Genomic DNA, 20,197 nt, shown 5'->3' with positions numbered 1-20,197 from the left:
CAGTACCCCCCTTGGATTCTCCTGGATCTCTCTGTAGCATTTGACACTGTGGATCACCAGCTCCTTCTCACTATACTCCATTCTTTTGGGTATATTAACCAATAAGACAAACAAACACACAGGTTCAATAGAAACATTAAACCCTGTGTCCGTCAGGAGATGTTACAACCATAACGGTCCCGTACAAATAAATATGTAAACCTAAATGAAATAAGCACAAATCGGACCTCAAAGTATCAGAAAATACCAAATTTTATTAAGAAAAAAGAATTGCCAAAAGACAACAATGATGGTGACATATACCAGTATAAAAATGGCACCATAGACCTGAGGCACGTGTAAATACCGATATCCCTCTTGCCACACATATAAGTATTCATACACTAACAGCTTATTATGCCCAGTGGCATGTTCAATATAAAGTCCTGTCTCTAGTGTGGCAGTAAAATACATATAGCAATAACACACTACATTACCTCAGATCTAATGGTGCCAGATCCCCTACGCGCGTTTCGGCAGCGTCAGCCTTCTTCCGGGGGAGTGGCATCATTAGATCTCTAACCAAGTTAAATAGTACTCCAATCCAATCATATTAAATCAAAATGCTTAACGTCATGAAGCCACCTCCTAGTTGTGGCGCATGCTCCGACCGCCGCCACGAGACCCGAGTCCCTCACGGCGTCATCAGGTAACCACGCCCACATGAAAGCCCGCCCAGGCAGTCACGTGAGTGCAGGACCCGATAGAGACGCCAGTGAATGACGCACGGCCAGGTAACGAGGGGCGCGCACGTGGATGAAAATGGAAGAATTTTCACATTGCATCTATTTTAAATAAATATGCACTGTTTGTATATATGTGTACATCTTGAGATTATGTTTTTTATTTAATGTGTATATAATATTTGTTTATTATTACTTTTTAGTATGCCTGCTGGTTCAGGTGGTCTGCACTTTATTAACAGCATATTTATATACAGTATATCTATTTATTATGATACCTATAGGGATGTATTTGAGGCCATTATCTTGATTGGATGTTGGCTTTTTTAATATTTTACTATGGGTTGCACATTATAATAATTTTTTCACATTTTCTATGTGTGTCCCACATGCATTTATCATGCACTATGTTCGTCCATTGCTGGATCTTCTATAACACTTTTTGTATATATAATTACACCTTTGGAGTATATGGGATCCATGTTGTCCGGTATTCATGTTGGACGCTCGGGTAGGATCAGAATTGAACGCTAGTATCTGGTTTTGGTATGGCCGCTTTGCTTCGTATGCGGCCGCCTTTGTGCGCGTGCGCGCCCCTCGTTACCTGGCCGTGCGTCGTTCACTGGCGTCTCTATCGGGTCCTGCACTCACGTGACTGCCTGGGCGGGCTTTCATGTGGGCGTGGTTACCTGATGACGCCGTGAGGGACTCGGGTCTCGTGGCGGCGGTCGGAGCATGCGCCACAACTAGGAGGTGGCTTCATGACGTTAAGCATTTTGATTTAATATGATTGGATTGGAGTACTATTTAACTTGGTTAGAGATCTAATGATGCCACTCCCCCGGAAGAAGGCTGACGCTGCCGAAACGCGCGTAGGGGATCTGGCACCATTAGATCTGAGGTAATGTAGTGTGTTATTGCTATATGTATTTTACTGCCACACTAGAGACAGGACTTTATATTGAACATGCCACTGGGCATAATAAGCTGTTAGTGTATGAATACTTATATGTGTGGCAAGAGGGATATCGGTATTTACACGTGCCTCAGGTCTATGGTGCCATTTTTATACTGGTATATGTCACCATCATTGTTGTCTTTTGGCAATTCTTTTTTCTTAATAAAATTTGGTATTTTCTGATACTTTGAGGTCCGATTTGTGCTTATTTCTTTTGGGCTGAAGGATACTGCTCTTTCTTGGTTCTACTTCTAGTTCTCTGACTGCTCCTTCACTGCATCTTTTGCTGGCTCCTCTTCCCCTTACTATTGGGGTTCCCCAGGGTGCTGTCCTAGGTTCTCTCCTCTTGTTCTGTTATACTGCCCCTATTGGACAAACCATCAACAGATTTGGTTTTCAGTACCATCTACATGCTGATACCCAATTATCAAAAATAGCTCCTGACATCACCCCTGCATTACTACAAAATACCATTGATTGTCTTTCTGCTGTCTCTAACTTCATGTCCTCCCTCTATCTTAAACTAGCAAGAACTGAACTCCTTATGTTTCCTCCCTCTACTGACCTTCTTAAAGGGAACCTGTCACCACGTTTTTGGAAGATGGGATAAAAATAGCGTTAAATAGGGGCAGAGGTGGGCATTACATTAGTGTGTTTGTTATGCGTTTATTACCCACCTAAGTTGCCGAAATACCTTTGCAAAGTCTCCGTTTTCGCCTGTCAATCAGGCTGGTCTGGTCAAAAGGGCGTCTTGTCTTCCCCCAGATTTTGCGTAGTTTTCTGTTGGTGGCGTAGTGGTGTGCGCATGCCCAAGGTCCCGAATCCTCTGCCAGGGGATTTAAAATAGCGCGCTGTTCGTTATTTCATTGGTGATCGGTGGGCGCGGCCATCTTCCTTTGGCCGTGCGTGCGCAGAAGCGGCGCTCTGCTGGCCGCGGCTTCAGGAAAATGGCCGCCGCGATATCAATCTGCGCACGCGCGGCATCCCGCGGCCATTTTCCTGAAGCCGCGGCCAGCAGAGCGCCGCTTCTGCGCACGCGCGGCCAAAGGAAGATGGCCGCCCCCACCGATCACCAATGAAATAACGAACAGCGCGCTCTTTTAAATCCCCTGGCAGAGGATTCGGGACCTTGGGCATGCGCACACCACTACGCCACCAACGGAAAACTACGCAAAATCTGGGGGAAGACAAGACGCCCTTTTGACCAGACCAGCCTGATTGACAGGCGAAAACGGAGACTTTGCAAAGGTATTTCGGCAACTTAGGTGGGTAATAAACGCATAACAAACACACTAATGTAACGCCCACCTCTGCCCCTATTTAACGCTATTTTTATCCCATCTTCCAAAAATGTGGTGACAGGTTCCCTTTAAACCCAATATTGCCATTTCCATGTGTGGTTCTACCATTACTCTCTTGCAACATGATCTTTGTCTTTGGGTCATATTTGACTCAGATCTGTCCTTCATTCCCTACATCTGATTGCTCGACCTTTTCTTACCCTTGACTCTGCAAAAACTTTTACTGTTGCTCTTGTTCATTTTCATCTGGACTGTTGCAACTCTCTAGTAATTGGTCTCCCTCTTACTAAACTCTCCCCTCTCCAATCTATCCTGAATGATCAGTCATGATCATATCCCTCTCCAACCGCTACACTGATGCCTCCACCCTGTGACAGTCATTGCATTGGTTGCCCATCTGTTACAGAGTCCAGTATTATTATTATTTATTTATATAGCACCATTGATTCCATGGTGCTGTACATGAGAAGGGGTTACATACAAATTACAGATATCACTTACAGTAAGCAAACTAACAATTACAGACTGAGACAGAGAGGCGAGGACCCTGCCCTTGCAGGCTTACATTCTAGAGGATGGTGGTGATGGAGACAATAGGTTGAGGGTTGCAGGAGCTCTGGTGTTGGTGAGTCGGTAGCTTCAGTAGTGGTGAGGAGGCAGCAGGGTCAGTGCAGGCTGTAGGCTTTCCTGAAGAGGTGGGTTTTCAGCTTCCGTCTGAAGGATCCGAATGTGGTTGATAGTCGGACGTGTTGTGTTGGGGCAAAGAATTCCAGAGGATGGGGATATTATGGAGAAGTCTTGGAGGCGGTTGGGTGAGGAGCGGATAAGTGTGGAGGAGAGAAGGAGGTCTTGGGAGGACCGGAGATTACGTGAGGGAAGATATTGGGAGATTAGTTCAGAGATATATGGAGGAGACAGGTTATGGACGGCTTTGTAGGTCAGTATTAGTAATTTGAACTGGATACGCTGAGGGAATGGGACCCAGTGAAGAGATTTGCAGAGGAGGGAAGCGGAGGAGCAGAGAGGAAAGAGATGAATTAGTTGGGCAGCAGAGGTAAGGATGGACTGGAGAGGTGCAAGGGTGTTAGCAGGGAGGCCACAGAAAAGGATGTTGCAGTAGTCAAGGCGGGAGATGATGAGGGCATGCACAAGCATTTTAGTAGATTGACGGTTGAGGAAAGGATGGATTCTGTAGATATTTTTGAGCTGGAGGTGACAGGAGATGGAAAGAGCTTAAATGTGCAGTTTGAAGGACAGGTCAGAGACAATGGTTACTCCGAGGCAGCGGACTTCCGGCACGGGGGAAAGCGTGATGTCGTTAATTGCGATAGATAGGTCAGGTATGGAAGATCTATGAGATGGAGGAAAGATGATGAGTTCAGATTTATCCACATTGAGTTTGAGGATGCGAGAGGAGAAGAAGGAGGATATGGCTGATAGACACTCCGGGATTCTGGACAGCAGAGAGGTGACGTCTGGGACAGAAAGGTAGATCTGAGTGTCATCAGCATAAAAGTGATACTGGAATCCATGGGACTTTATGAGTTGTCCCAGGCCAAGTGTATAGATTGAGAAGAGTAGGCGTCCTAGAACAGAGCCTTGGGGGACTCCAACAGAGAGAGGGTGCGATGAGGAGGTAGTGTGGGAGTGGGAGATGCTGAATGTGCGGTTGGAAAGGTATGAGATCCAGGATAGGGCGAGGTCTTTGATGCCAAAGGAGGAGAGGATCTGTAGTAGGAGGCAATGGTCAACAGAGTATTGTCCGTTAGCTTTGGCTCTAAGTAGGTCATTAGTGATTTTGGTCAGGGCTGTCTCAGTTGAGTGATGGGGCGGAAACCAGATTGTAGATTGTCAAAGAGCAAGATAGATGAGAGGTGGGAGGAAAGTTCAGCGTGTACGTGTTGCTCCAAGATTTTGGAAGCAAATGGAAGCAGCGATATTGGGCGATAGCTGGACATAGCTGCTGGGTCGAGGGTTGGCTTTTTAAGGATAGGCGTGATTGTGGTATGTTTGAAAGCAGAAGGCAAGGTGCCAGAAGTTAGTGATAGGTTGAAGAGGTGGGTTAGGGATGGGATAAGTGTGGTGGTGAGGTTGGGGAGGAGGTGGGATGGGATGGGGTCAAGCGCACAGGTGGCGAGGTGCGATTTGGAAAGGAGACAATTAAGCCCTCCTTCAGTGATCTTGGAGAGGGAGGTTATGGGGTTTGGGCATTGGTCTGGTATACAAAGGGGTTGTGGTGGTTGAACAATGAAGACTTGCCTTGTTTGGTCGATCTTATTTTTAAAGTGTGTGGCAAAGTCCTCAGCAGAGATGAGGGAGGTTTGGAGGGGGCAGTGGAGGGCGGAGGAGGGAGTTAAAGGTTTTGAATAACTGTTTGGGGTTGTAGGATAGGGAAGATACGAGGGTTGTGAAGTAGGCCTGTTTAGCAGAGGTGAGAGCAGATTTAAAAGCGAGTGTTGCCTGTTTGAATGCATTGAAGTCGTCTTGCGAGTGTGTTTTCTTCCAATGCCGCTCTGCAACCCTTAACAGTTGCCGGAGCTTTTTAGTGGTGTTATTGTTCCAGGGTTGTCTATTGATACGTCACACTCTGACATGAACGAGAGGGGCGACCGTGTCAATAGGTGATGCGAGAGTGGCATTGTAGAAAGCAGTGGCACTGTCTGTGTCGTGGAGTGAGGTTATGGATGCCAGTGGTAGGATAGAGTCAGAGAGCGGTAGGATAGAATCAGAGAGCGCGTGGGAGTCTAGGTGTGCGAGGTTCCTGCGGGGGTATGCATGTTGCTGGACATGAGTGACCGGTGAGGAGGACAGGGATGAGAAAGTGAGCAGATGGTGGTCGGATAGAGGGAGAGGGGAGGTGGTGAAGTTAGATAGAGAGCAGAGACGGGTGAAGACCAGGTCTAGGGTATGTCCGTCTGTGTGGGTGGCTGCAGAGGACCACTGAGTAAGTCCAAAAGATGAAGTAAGGGACAGAAGTTTGGAGGCTGTTGACTGAGGGGTATCAGTGGGGATGTTGAAGTCACCCATGATGATGGTGGGAATGTCAATAGAGAGAAATATAATCTTATCACCCTCACCCACAAAGCTCCCCACAGTTCTGCAACACGCTACATCTCCTCTTTTATCTCTGTCTATCACTCTACCTGTACCCTTTTTTCCGCTAATACGATACGATGCAACATTATGTGAATACCTCAATTATTTTATCAATGGCTGGACCATACAGTGCAAGCACTTTTTATCATTTTACCATGTCTCCCCTATTTCCTCATAGATTGTAAGCTTGCGAACAGGGCACTCAATCCTCTTGGTATCCACTGAATTATGTGTTTTCTCTGTTATGTCTTTTATTGTCTGTACAGGTATGCTCTGAAATGTAAAGTGTTGTGGAATATGTTGGCGCTATAGAAATAAAAATTATTATTATCACTTATAGATGAAAGTTCATATTCAAATAAAGTTGTGTAGTTATGATGGGCAACTGCATGCATATACAGATCACTTCGTAGACATATAATTATATGTTTATATATTTTAGAATATCAAGGAAAACAAAATAAATACCGTATATACTCAAGTATAAGCTGACCCGAGTATAAGCTAATATACCTAATTTTTCCTCAAAAACTGGGAAAACTTAATGACCCGCGTATATGCTGAGGGGGGAGATGCAGCTGCTACTGGGTCCGCAAGTCTCCCACGGGAGTGTTTCTTACCCACTTCTACACAGCAGCGGCGAGTCTCCCCGTCAGTCCGCAAGTCTCCCTCAAGGGTGTTTCTTACCCACTTCTGCACATCGGCGGCAGCGGAGCAGCACCATCCTGTCATGTATGGAGTCCCGGAGGTAGCGGTGTATGGAGCAGCAGTATCAGTCATGGAGGCAAGCTGTCGCCGTACGTCAGTTGGAGGTTGCGGGCAGCCTGTATTTTCGCTGCGCACACTTCACTTCTGGTCCCGCTTATTATGGCTTATGAATATTCGTGACGTCACCAGAAGTGAAGCGTCTGGCACTGAAAATACAGGCCGCCCGCAACCTCCACCTGCTGTACGGCTACCGCTTGCCTCCACGACTCTCGCCGCTAACTCCAGGACTCCACACATGACCGGATGGTGCTGGTCCGCCGCTACCGCTTGCTCCATAGGTTACCGGCACGCCGCTACCTTAGGGACTCAATACATGCCAGGATGGCGCTGCTGCGCCGCTGCTGTGAAGGAGGGGGTAAGAAACACCCCGGGGAAGAGAGACGGACCAGGGGAGAAGGGAGACAGACCGGTGGGGGTGACTCGAGTATAAGCCGAGAGGGGCACTTTCAGCCAAAAAAAATGGGCTGAAAATCTCGTCTTATACTCGAGTACATACGGTAATTTTATGTGTCTAGCATTAGATTTTACAAGATTTATTTTAGTTAAAATATTTTCTATTGTATTACTGAAAGCTAAAATTTGTCACTGAGAAAGTAACTCTGTGAATTCTTATTTTTTCTCTCCTTATTACCATAGGTTCATGGTCATAAAGCTGTCTGGGAGGATCCAGTGGAGTGGGTTAGAGACTCACTACCCTGGCCTTTGGCACAACAGGATCAGTCAAAGTTGTTGCACCTGCCACCACCCAGTATGGGTACCAGTCTCTCAGTATCACCTCCTAGAGAACACCTTGTGAAGGAATCACCTCCATCTTCTTTGGAGACAGACCCACTGGTATACTTTATTAAAAGCCTATAACCTAGAAATTAACACTTACGACTCTGTTCACATTTCGTTACATTCAATGAATGCACAGAGAAAGTATCCCACCATGTGCACTGAATGTGCGCTTTCAATATATGACTGTACATCATACAGTTGAATATTTCATCCATTGGCTCCTATACTAAAGGAGCCAATGGATGCTATGGTTTTTAGTACAGCAATAAAAAAGGAATGGCAAATATACTTTCTGAACATATGTCAAAATAACACTCTATAACACTCTTTTGGCATATGGGGGGTACTTGGTCTATATGGGTGCACTTGGCATATGCATCAGGAGTAAATATACATATGTCACATATACACATAACAGTACTGAAAAAAGTAAGTCAGTTCACCAAATGTTTAATATTATAAGAATACATTTTTATCATTATTTCTTTCCAATGTTTGCAAAGTAACAATAATCGGTATGTGTACCCACCTTAGTAGTCAAAAGAAAACACTAGATGTCATATACTGTAAGTGCTCTTGTTTTAGAAATTATCTTCAGAAGTTTCTGATCAATTAGTGACAAGTATGGGCACAGTTACAGCACCCATAAGATTTGGCACTGTGCTCTCTCAAAGCTCTAACCAGCAAATCTTCATATTTTGCAGTAATGTGACTGTAGGGGGCACTATTGCTATAACTATGCAAATTTGTCTTATCTTTACATGGAAATGGCGAGTAGTAGCATGGAATGTTCAATAGCATCCAGTTAAATATATAAAAATGATGAGCTCCCATAGGAAATTGGGCTGACCCCTCCAGAAAACAAATATTTGTTGAAGTAGGCAGGGTCAAGGCACATAGATGCAGTCACAGACGGACATACTTCCCAAGTTTTAAAGACGGAGAGGAACATGTATTGCAGCACTTACAAAGAAATAATGTCCTCATTGAAGCCCCTTAATTTTCTTCACCCAGTTTAATACCATGCCCCCTTACACAATTTGATACTTCTACAGTAAATTCCTGAACACAATTTGCACCCACAAAACACCTCACACAAAGTATGATACTTCCTCAGTTAATTCCCCTACACAAATTTCCCCAAAGTACACAGCATACATACAGTATGATTCCTTTAACCCCTTCCCGACCCATGACGCCTATGCGGCGTCATGGAATGATCGCATCCCTGCAGATCGGGTGAAAGGGTTAATTCCTATTTTACCCGATCTGCAGGGAGAGGGGGAGTTGTACTTCAGCCTAGGGGGGGTGGCTTTGCCCCCACGTGGCTACGATCGCTCTGATTGGCTGTTGAAAGTGCAACAGCCAATCAGAGCAATTTGCAATATTTCACCTATGAAAATGGTGAAATATTGCAATCCAGCCATGGCCGATGCTGCAATAGCATCTGCCATGGCTGGAAATCATGTACTGGCCCCCCCCACCGCCCCCGATCTCCTCCCCAGTCGTCCGTTCTGTCAGGTACCCCCCTCCGTCCCCCTGTTCGCTCCCCCGTGCTCCTGTCCGCTCCCCCGTGCTCCTGTCCGCTCCCCCCGTCCTCCGATCCCCCCCCCTGTGCTCCGATCCACCCCCCCACCACCCCCTCATACTTACCGATCCTCCCGGTGTCCGGCCGTGTCCTCGCTGGGCGCCGCCATCTTGGAAAATGGCGGGCGCATGCTCAGTACGCCCGCCGAATCTGCAGGCTGGCAGATTCGTTACAGGTACATTTTGATCGCTGTGGTAGGTTCTACCACAGCGATCAAAATAAAAAAATAATAAATAAACCCCCCCCTTTATCACCCCCATAGGTAGGGACAATAATAAAATAAAGAAAATATTTTTTTTTCTTTTACCACTAGGGTTAGGGTTAGAACTAGGGGTAGGGTTAGGGGTAGGGTTAGGGTTACGGGTAGGGTTAGGGTTAGGGGTAGGGTTATGGCATGTGCACACAGAGCGGATCGGCCGCGGATCCGCAGCGGATCGGCCGCGGATCCGCAGCGGATCGGCCGTGGATCGCAGCGGATCCGCAGCGGATCGGCCGCGGATCCGCAGCGGATCGGCCGCGGATCCGCAGCGGATCGGTCGCGGATCCGCAGCGGATCGGCCGCGGATCCGCAGTGGATCCGCAGCGGATTGGCCGCGGATCTGCAGCGGATTGGCAGCGGATTGGCCGCGGATCCGCAGCGGATCGGCAGCGGATCCGCAGCGGATTGGCCGCGGATCTGCAGCGGATTGGCCGCGGATCCGCAGCGGATCCGCAGCGGATTGGCCGCGGATCTGCAGCGGATTGGCAGCGGATTGGCCGCGGATCCGCAGCGGATCCGCAGCGGATTGGCCGCGGATCTGCAGCGGATTGGCAGCGGATCTGCAGCGGATTGGCAGCGGATTGGCCGCAGATCCGCAGCGGATTGGCAGCGGATTGGCCGCGGATCCGCAGCGGATTGGCCGCTGCGAATTCGAAGCAGTTTTCCATCAGGTTTACAGTACCATGTACACCTAAGGAAAACCAAATCTGCTGTGCCCATGGTGCGGAAAATTCCGTGCAGAAACGCTGCATTGTATTTTCCGCAGCATGTCAATTCTTTGTGCGGATTCCGCAGCGGTTTACACCTGTTCCTCAATAGGAATCCGCAGGTGAAATCCGCACAAAAAAACACTGGAAATCTGCTGTAAATCCGCAGGCAAAACGCAGTGCCTTTTACCTGCAGATTTTTCAAAAATCGTGCGGAAAAATCTCGCACGAATCCGCAACGTGGGCACATACCCTTAGGGTTAGGGTTGGAATTAGGGCTAGGGTTGGAAATAGGGTTAAGAATAGGCTTGTGGTTAGAGTTACGGATAGGGTTAGGGGTGTGTTGGGGTTACAGTTGTGGTTAGGGTTGGGATTAGGGTTACGGTTGGGATTAGGGTTAGGATTAGGGTTGGAATTAGGGTTACGGTTGTGTTGCGGTTAGGGTTGTGGTTAGGGGTGTGTTGGGGTTAGGGTTGTGATTAGGGTTATGGCTACAGTTGGGATTAGGATTAGGGGTGTGTTGGGGTTAGTGTTGAAGTTAGAATTGAGGGGTTTCCACTGTTTTAGGCACATCAGGGGTCTCCAAACGCAACATGGCGCCACCATTGATTCCAGCCAATCTTGCGTTCAAAAAGTCAAATGGTGCTCCCGCCCTTCCAAGCCCCGACGTGCGCCCAAACAGTGGTTTACCCCCACATTTGGAGTACCAGCGTACTCAGGACAAACTGGGCAACAACTGTTGGGGTCCAATTTCTCCTGTTACCCTTGCAAAAATAAAAAATTACTTGCTAAAACATAATTTTTGAGGAAAGAACAATTATTTTTTATTTTCACGGCTCTGCGTTATAAACTTCTGTGAAGCACTTGGGGGTTGAAAGTGCTCACCACACATCTAGATAAGTTCCTTCGGGGGTCTAGTTTCCAAAATGGGGTCACTTGTGGGGTGTTTCTACTGTTTAGGCACATCAGGGGCTCTGCAAATGCAATGTGACGCCCGCAGACCATTCCATCAAAGTCTGCATTTCAAATGTCACTACTTCCCTTCCGAGCCCCGGAATGTACCCAAACAGTGGTTTACCCCCACATATGGGGTATCAGCGTACTCAGGAGAAACTGGACAACAACTTTTGGGGTCCAATTTCTCCTGTTACTCTTGCAAAAATAAAAAATTCTGGGCTAAAAAAATATTTTTGAGGAAAGGAAACACATTTATTATTTTCACGGCTCTGCGTTATAAACTTCTGTGAAGCACTTGGGGGTTCAAAGTGCTCACCACACATCTAGATAAGTTCCCTTGGGGGTCTAGTTTCCAAAATGGAGTCACTTGTGGGGAGTTCCTACTGTTTAGGCACATCAGGGGCTCTGCAAACGCAACCTGATGCCCGCAGAGCATTCCATCAAAGTCTGCATTTCAAAACGTCACTACTTCCCTTCCGAACCCCGACGTGTGCCAAAACAGTGGTTTACCCCCACATATGGGGTATCAGCGTACTCAGGAGAAACTGGACAACAACTTTTGGGGTCCAATTTCTCCTGTTACTCTTGCAAAAATAAAAAAATTCTGGGCTAAAAAAATATTTTTGAGGAAAGGAAACACATTTTTTATTTTCACGGCTCTGCGTTATAAACTTCTGTGAAGCACTTGGGGGTTCAAAGTGCTCACTACACATCTAGATAAGTTCCCTTGGGGGTCTAGTTTCCAAAATGGAGTCAATTGTGGGGAGTTCCTACTGTTTAGGCACATCAGGGGCTCTGCAAACGCAACCTGACGCCCGCAGAGCATTCCATCAAAGTCTGCATTTCAAAACGTCACTACTTCCCTTCCGAACCCCGACGTGTGCCAAAACAGTGGTTTACCCCCACATATGGGGTATCATCGTACTCAGGAGAAACTGGAAAACAATTTTTGGGGTCCAATTTCTCCTATTACCCTTGGGAAAATAAAAAATTGTGGGCTAAAAAATCATTTTTGAGAAAAGAAAAATTATTTTTTATTTTCATGGCTCTGCGTTATAAACTTCTGTGAAGCACTTGGGGGTTCAAAGTGCTCACCACACATCTAGATTAGTTCCTTGGGAGGTCTAGTTTCCAAAATGGGGCCACTTGTGCGGGAGCTCCAATGTTTAGGCACACAGGGGCTCTCCAAACGCGACATGGTGTCCGCTAATGATTGGAGCTAATTTTCCATTCAAAAAGCCAAATGGCGTGCCTTCCCTTCCGAGCCCTGCCGTGCGCCCAAACAGTGGTTTACCCCCACATATGGGGTATCATCGTACTCAGGACAAACTGGACAACAACATTTGGGGTCCAATTTCTCCTATTACCCTTGGGAAAATAAAAAATTCTGGGCTAAAAATCATTTTTGAGGAAAGAAAAATTATTTTTTTATTTTCACGGCTCTGCGTTATAAACTTCTGTGAAGCACCTGGGGGTTATAAGTGTTTACTATGCATCTAGATAAGTTCCTTGGGGGGTCTAGTTTCCAAAATGGGGTCACTTGTAGGGGAGCTCCAATGTTTAGGCACACAGGGGCTCTCCAAACGCGACATGGTGTCCGCTAACGATTGGAGCTAATTTTCCATTCAAAAAGTCAAATGGCACGCCTCCCCTTCCGAGCCTTGCCGTGCACCCAAACAGTGGTTTACCCCCACATATGAGGTATCGGCATACTCAGAAGAAATTGCCCAACAAATTTTAGGATCCATTTTATCCTGTTGCCCATGTGAAAATGAAAGAATTGAGGCTAAAAGAAATTTTGTGTGAAAAAAAAGTACTTTTTCATTTTTGCGGATCAATTTGTGAAGCACCTGGGGGTTTAAAGTGCTCACTATGCCTCTAGATGAGTTCCTTGGGGGGTCTACTTTCCAAAATGGGGTCACTTGTGGAGGAGCTCCAATGTTTAGGCACACAGGGGCTTTCCAAACGCGACATGGTGTCCGCTAACGATGGAGATAATTTTTCATTCAAAAAGTCAAATGGCGCTCCTTCCCTTCCGAGCCTTACCATGTGCCCAAACAGTGGTTTACCCCCACATGTGAGGTATTGGTGTACTCAGGAGAAATTGCCCAACAAAATTTAGGATCCATTTTATCCTGTTGCCCATGTGAAAATGAAAAAATTGAGGCTAAAATAATTTTTTCGTGAAAAAAAAGTACTTTTTCATTTTTATGGATCAATTTGTGAAGCACCTGGGGGTTTAAAGTGCTCACTATGCTTCTAGATAAGTTCCTTGGGGGGTCTAGTTTCCAAAATGGGGTCACTTGTGGGGGAGCTCCAATGTTTAGGCACACGGGGGCTCTCCAAACGCGACATGGTGTCCGCTAAAGATTGGAGCCAATTTTTCATTGAAAAAGTCAAATGGCGCTCCTTCCCTTCCGAGCCCTGCCGTGCGCCCAAACAGTGGTTTACCCCCACATATGAGGTATCAGCGTACTCAGGACAAATTGGACAACAACGTCCGTGGTCCAGTTTCTCCTTTTACCCTTGGGAAAATAAAAAAATTTTCGCTAAAATATCATTTTTGTGACTAAAAAGTTAAATGTTCATTTTTTACTTCCATGTTGCTTCTGCTGCTGTGAAACACCTGAAGGGTTAATAAACTTCTTGAATGTGGTTTTGAGCACCTTGAGGGGTGCAGTTTTTAGAATGGTGTCACTTTTGGGTATTTTCAGCCATATAGAACCCTCAAACTGACTTCAAATGTGAGGTGATCCCTAAAAAAAATGGTTTTGTAAATTTTGTTGTAAAAATGAGAAATCACTGGTCAAATTTTAACCCTTATAACTTCCTAGCAAAAAAAAAATTTGTTTCCAAAATTGTGCTGATGTAAAGTAGACATGTGGGAAATGTTATTTATTAACTATTTTGTGTCACATAACTCTCTGGTTTAACAGAATAAAAATTCAAAATGTGAAAATTGCGAAATTTTCAAAATTTTTGCCAAATTTCCGTTTTTTTCACAAATAAACTCAGAAATTATCGACCTAAATTTACCACTAACATGAAGCCCAATATGTCACGAAAAAACAATCTCAGAATCGCTAGGATCCGTTGAAGCGTTCCTGATTTATTACCTCATAAAGGGACACTGGTCAGAATTGCAAAAAACGGCAAGGTCATGAAGGGGTTAACATTGCCCCAAACACCGTATGATACCTCTGCCACAGTTCCCTCCAACGCAGTATAATGCACCCACAGCCCCCCAACGCAGTATAATGCACGCGCAGCCCCACAACACAGTATAATGCACCCGCAGCCCCCCAACACAGTAGGATGCCCTACAGTGTTACCACACTCTGATATTCCCACAGTGCCTCCCACAGTGTTCCCCAACACAGTATGATGCCCACATGATGGCCCCAACACAGTATGATGAACCCACAGTCAATACCCTAGTTTGATGCCCACACAGCTCCTCCCGCAATATAATGTCTCCACTGTTTCCAACCACACAGTATGATAACGCTCATAGACCCCCAGACACACAGTATGAAGGCCCCCACATTGTATGATGGCCCCAGCAACTGCTCACAGAGTATAATGGCCCCCACACCATATGATGCCCACACAGCTCCTCCACCTACACATATTATAAAAGCACCCTCGGTGATTCCACCAACAGTGTGATGCTCCAAGTGTACCCCCCCACCACAGCATGATGCACTAATTTTGTGCCTACACATTATGGAGCACCGCAGCGTGCTTTAAAAAAAAACTACTCACTTAGCCCTGTTACCCCAAAGGGGTAATCCATTCTGTACTATATGCAGATGGTGGGTCCACACAGCAGGCTTGGTCTAGTGAGCTCATCACGCCTGCTGCAATGAGTCTCAGATGCCCAGGCTGAAGAGTGGAGTAGTAAGCTGAATACAGCTTTTTATTCACCTGTATCTAAGCCCTGAAGATTCAGATACTGTTGAAGTCAAGACAGCAGGAGGGGGCACTGGGGACCTCCCAACTGAGGAGCCACGTGTGCCTGTGTGGTCTTCAGCTATCAGCAGTATGTCACTGGTAGCAGACATATTAGGTAAATCAAATGTTGTAGCATCTGAAAAATTGGAGGAGTACAGTAAATGACTTTATAGTTGCTTGTTTTCATTATTTCTTAGAAGTTCTCTTTAACTAGAAATTTTGCCAAGGAATTATTTCATGGGCTTTTGTTATTATAGTTAGTCAAAGATGATGGTAGCTTAAAAATAGCAAAAAAAAAAGTACTTGACTCCCATGCCAGTTACTACATTGCTCCCTTTTTTGTCTTGCAGATGGCAATGCTTTTAAAACTTCAAGAAGCAGCCAATTATATTGAATCACCTGACAGAGAGACGATGTGTGACAGTGATCTATCTTCCACCATCTGAAGATTCTGATATCTGCTGAAAGGCATCTAAAATCACAATAGGGAAACTTATCCTCTATACAATACAATAGTTGCAAAATGGAGAGGGATTGAATTAGTAGGATTTAGTCTGTGTATTCAACATTTTATACCTTATTTCAACTGTATTGCCTAATAATTATGCTATCCTGGCTCAGAAATCAATTATTGCTACAGATTGAAGCATTTTTTAAATTATTTTTTTTATTATTAATACGGAAAATTAACAAGTCAAGTTTTAGGAGGAAGCTGTGTTTTCTTCTTTTCGTTCTTATATCTTAACCATAATTCCCAAGCCTGACTACTAAGTATTAATTAATAACTCCATGGATGGCATCTTCTTTTGCCAAGGACAAAAGAGGTAGTTACTGTTTTTTTTATACTTGAGTAGAAAATAGGAAACCGTTTCGTTCAGTTTCAAGACTGTTATTAGTATAACTGTACTTCCTAGATGAAACTTTGACAGATATTATTGGAACGTATGATCGTCAGCATTCATCTTTAATAATGTAAGTTGTTTTTCATGCAGTCCAGTTATGATCCAGTGTTTGATGTTTTTCATTCTGAAACCAAGAAATGAAGAAAAACTATATAAAATAGGGCACTATATCAAAACACATCAAAAGCTGCACCAAACTGCGCTGTGTGGACCGAACATAAATATAATTTCTTCCGTGAAGCATATTCCTCATGCCATTCTTATGTCTTTCTTCTCTTGCTGCCAGTTGCGATCCTCCTACCCTGCATTCTCTCAAGAGCATGCCAAATGTAATGTCTGGGTCCTATATACTGCTAGATATTCTACAGGAGAATAGTTCTAATTTTCAGTATGAAAAATTGGCTTTCATTCTGGCCCCCTAAATACCAAGAATCACACAGTGAAGAGCCTTGTGGAACAAACTACAACTTGGCAAGTTTCCGTGAAATACTAAACATTACATTAAACAAAGGATATACAACATAACTGTGATTTCAGGACACTAAATATGGATATTGAAAGAAATTTTAATGATTTGTTTATTTCAGTTTTAATATATATTACATGATTCTCGTATTATGCAAATTTGTTATATATATAACCAACCTGGTAACTACTGAAATCCTGCATGTTGTGCAGAACTCTGCTTGACATGCCTCACCCAAGTGACTTAAAGCAAATGATCAATACCTTAAATCATTGCAACCTGGAAAAGGTTATCTGAATTCAGTATTAGGGCAGAGACAGACTGCCGTATAACTCGTGCGAGGATCGTAATCCTCGGTTACTGGCTGTCTGCTCTCCTGGTCTTAGCGTGACAGCTGCATAGAAATACATCACGCTGTCATGCTGAGTTCAGGAGAGGTTCCGGGCAAGTCTGTGGACTGCGATGCGATCCTCGCACAAGTTATACGGAAGTCTGTCTGTTCCCTTACGGTGGAAACATAATGAAATGTTCATATCAAATGTTCATTGTAAGGGACCTTTCATCGATTAGTAGCCACTTTAGTGTCAGTATGGAGTAAAGCCATTGCGATCACACTGAAATGTACCCCACACCCAGTGCTAAGTTGTTTCATGTTTTAGGAATACAGCTGAAAATAGCAATGTGGGATATCTGCTAAATTCTGGACCAACATTGGCACGGTCCTTAACTCACATTATATATGTATCTTACTCAGATCTGCATCGATTGGAAACTATGAAAGACTTGCTTTCCCAGTCATTTATCATAAATCTGAATTTTGAACCCAGAATCATTGCAGGTGGCAGATCTTATCCTAAACCACTGCTGTTTTGATGGTAGAGATATATGTAAAATTGTACAACAGCGAGAAGATAAATCTTACAATGTGTAGGTGCTTAGAAATAGGATCCCCTCTCCCTTTCCTACAATATTGTCACTAAGTAAATAGAACTGAACATTCAAGTTTTAGAATAGTTTTATTCTGGATGAGTTTATTTTCTGTGCAACTGCTGCAGGTGTGAAACTTTTGGCAATCTTAGTTTTAGAGGCATTTTGTGCTGTTTAATTTGATGTATTGTCAGTGCTGACTCTCCATCAGTGACTTAAAATTAATCTAAGTTACACTTTAGTGTCAGTTCCACGTTAATGTTTTCTGTCGTTTAATACAGGCAAGCAGATTTAGGGGTTTAGTGTCTTTACGATCTACAGTAGCTTTGTCAGGTCTCCTATGCTTCCATATCTATGGGTATCATGTGATAAAGGAGGAGATGCCGAGCTTGGATACATATACTGTAGATTTCTATGGCTTGATTTGGTATTTGGATATAAAAGGTTAAATTTCCATGATGAGTTTTTGATGCTGTGTATTTTCACTGTGCCAAAAAAGCAGCATGTTAGTCTATGTTCACACTTGCCATTTTTGTGGCCTTTTTTTCTATCTTTTTCTGCAGAAAAAAAGCTGCGTTTTACAGTACTAGCCAAAGCTGTGAGGTTTCAGCGTTTTTGAAAGTCGGTGGACTGTCATTTTTTTCAGCATTTTTGCTGTGTTTTTTCACCCATAGTAAGCAATGCAAAAAATGCAGCATAACATTTTTGGTTTTCTTTGCAGTGTTTTAGGTGAATAAACCTAATTTTATGAACATATACCTTAGACATGTAATCTGCCCCAAAACACAGCTTTTTAAATGCAGCCTTTCTGCTGCCAAGACTTAATATTGCCCACTGTACTTTTTCTTGCGCAGCATAAACTGACCTGTGGTGCGTGTTTGAAATCTGCTGTGAGTACGCTGAGTTTTAGGTGCAAATTTTCCACATAAACTTACATTACATTCAGAAAATCCTCAGATAAAAAACTTATACTCGTCTTTTGTGTGTACCCGCTGTGGAAAAGCACTAAACACGCATGTAATATGCACATGACTATACCAATAAAGGTTTGTCAAAGCCAAATATCAGGAAGTATCAAGAACAAAGCAAATTTATTTAAAACATGAAATACCAAAAAGAGACAAAAACTGCAACGTCAAAAACATAAAAACGACGCATGTAAAAACAGTGTTATAAAAAACGCAAGGTGTCTAATATACATAATAGGTGCAGAAAATCTTCACCATCAAAAACTCACCAAATACTCATTGCGGAAATTTAGCCTAAGGCCACGTTCACACGTTCAGTATTTGGTCAGTATTTTACCTCAGTATTTGTAAGCCAAAACCAGGACTGGGATAAGAGGAGAAGTATAATAGAAACACGTCACCACTTCTGTATTGATCTCCTGGTTTTGGCTTACAGACACTGATGTAAAATACTGACCAAATACTGAACGTGTGAACGTGGCCTATACTCCGAGCAGGACTCATAAAGAAAGCCTGAGAGTCCTGTTTGCCTTGCTTGCGCTCATTGATTGATAGCTCCATACAAACCCATACAGAAATGCTGTCAGTCGCTGACATAAAAGATGTCCATCTACCTGTACGGAATGAAATCGTAGAAAACAACATATTCTCCAAAATCAGTTTCTACCCTCTCTTATTATATACTGTTGTCAGAGTATAATATCCGACCTGACAGATCCACTCGGAGAACCAGCCATCATTCTCTCTTCCAGTGAGTGGGAAAATGATGACTGGTGCACGCGGCTAGACAAAGCCATATGGAATTGGTGCTAAGAGCCTCTTTGGTGCTTTACAGCCTTATTGTAGTAGGAATATACTACTGGCAAAAAATCCGTGTCCTTAAAGAACAGGAATCGGAGCCTCCTACGCTTCCCCGCAGTCTGGATATTATTAGGGTGCATCTGAATCTTGGACATACTCTGAATGTTTCTATGATTTTCATACTTAAGTAATATATAAATAATCCAAATGCCTACCAATTACCAGTAGAAGGTTAAACTGAAACATTCCTGATAATATGCTGTTCGGTACCTTATATCTGTTCCTATAAATATCATTTCACACCATAAAGAAATGCAATGAGTATAGAAGCAAAATTCATGGCGGGAAAGGACAATCCGAGAATTGGGATAGGACGTTTTCAGTTTTCATTTGGCCACTACCAGATTCTAACAGCAGAAATCTGTAGATCTCAGTACATTGACATTGTGCATAAAAAACGTAAGAGAAATGGCAGAGTTGAAGTGAAAACAGTGAATTCAGCAATATTTATAATGGAGCGAAAATAAAGCAATCAGTTGTGTCATGAGCCTTTGTAAGAACAAAATCACTTTAACATCTCCCGGACAAATACTTTTACTTAAATAGATGTTGTCTTGTGCGGAACTAAAATGCAAGTTTTTGTAGCATTCCCATGGGAATAACGGTGACTTCTGTTAATATTGTATTTACTGGAAAATCAGTATATAGCCTTTATTAAAAAAATCAGAAAGCAGATAACAAAAGGAAAACCCATGAAGAAGCAAGAATAGTTTTTGCAATTTTACCGTTGTTTTCCATCCATTCAGATCCATTGACTTTTATACAGAATCACAGGTGCTAGCAAAGGGATTATTTTACAGTTCCCCTCTCAGAAGGCCTAAAATTTTGCTGCTGTTTTTTGTTCTGATCAGGCAAGATTTATAATGGTGCTTATAAAACCACAAGGAGTATATTCACACATGGCAGTTATACAGTGCTCATCATAAATTAGTTCACCCCCTTTGAAAAGTAATATTTTATTAAATATCTCACTGAAGAACAAT

General features: G+C 43.9%; 1 protein-coding gene across 4 annotated transcripts in view; it reads left to right on the top strand.

Moving 5' to 3' along the window:
• Positions 1-18,461, top strand: part of NAV1 (neuron navigator 1) — a 205,512-nt gene extending 187,051 nt beyond the window's left edge. For all 4 annotated transcript variants that reach the window (XM_077295397.1, XM_077295399.1, XM_077295396.1 and 1 more), the window contains 2 exons: positions 7,482-7,679; positions 15,441-18,461. In XM_077295397.1, the coding sequence (XP_077151512.1) occupies positions 7,482-7,679; positions 15,441-15,536 (294 nt within the window). In that variant the 3' untranslated portion in view covers positions 15,537-18,461. The remainder of the gene's footprint in view (positions 1-7,481; positions 7,680-15,440) is intronic.
• Positions 18,462-20,197: the final 1,736 nt, after the last annotated feature.

The sequence above is a fragment of the Ranitomeya variabilis genome, chromosome 3, assembly GCF_051348905.1.
Source record: "Ranitomeya variabilis isolate aRanVar5 chromosome 3, aRanVar5.hap1, whole genome shotgun sequence".
Lineage (NCBI taxonomy): Eukaryota > Metazoa > Chordata > Amphibia > Anura > Dendrobatidae > Ranitomeya > Ranitomeya variabilis.
Note: the sequence above shows the minus strand (reverse complement) of the source record. Positions and strands in the feature narration are given on the sequence as shown.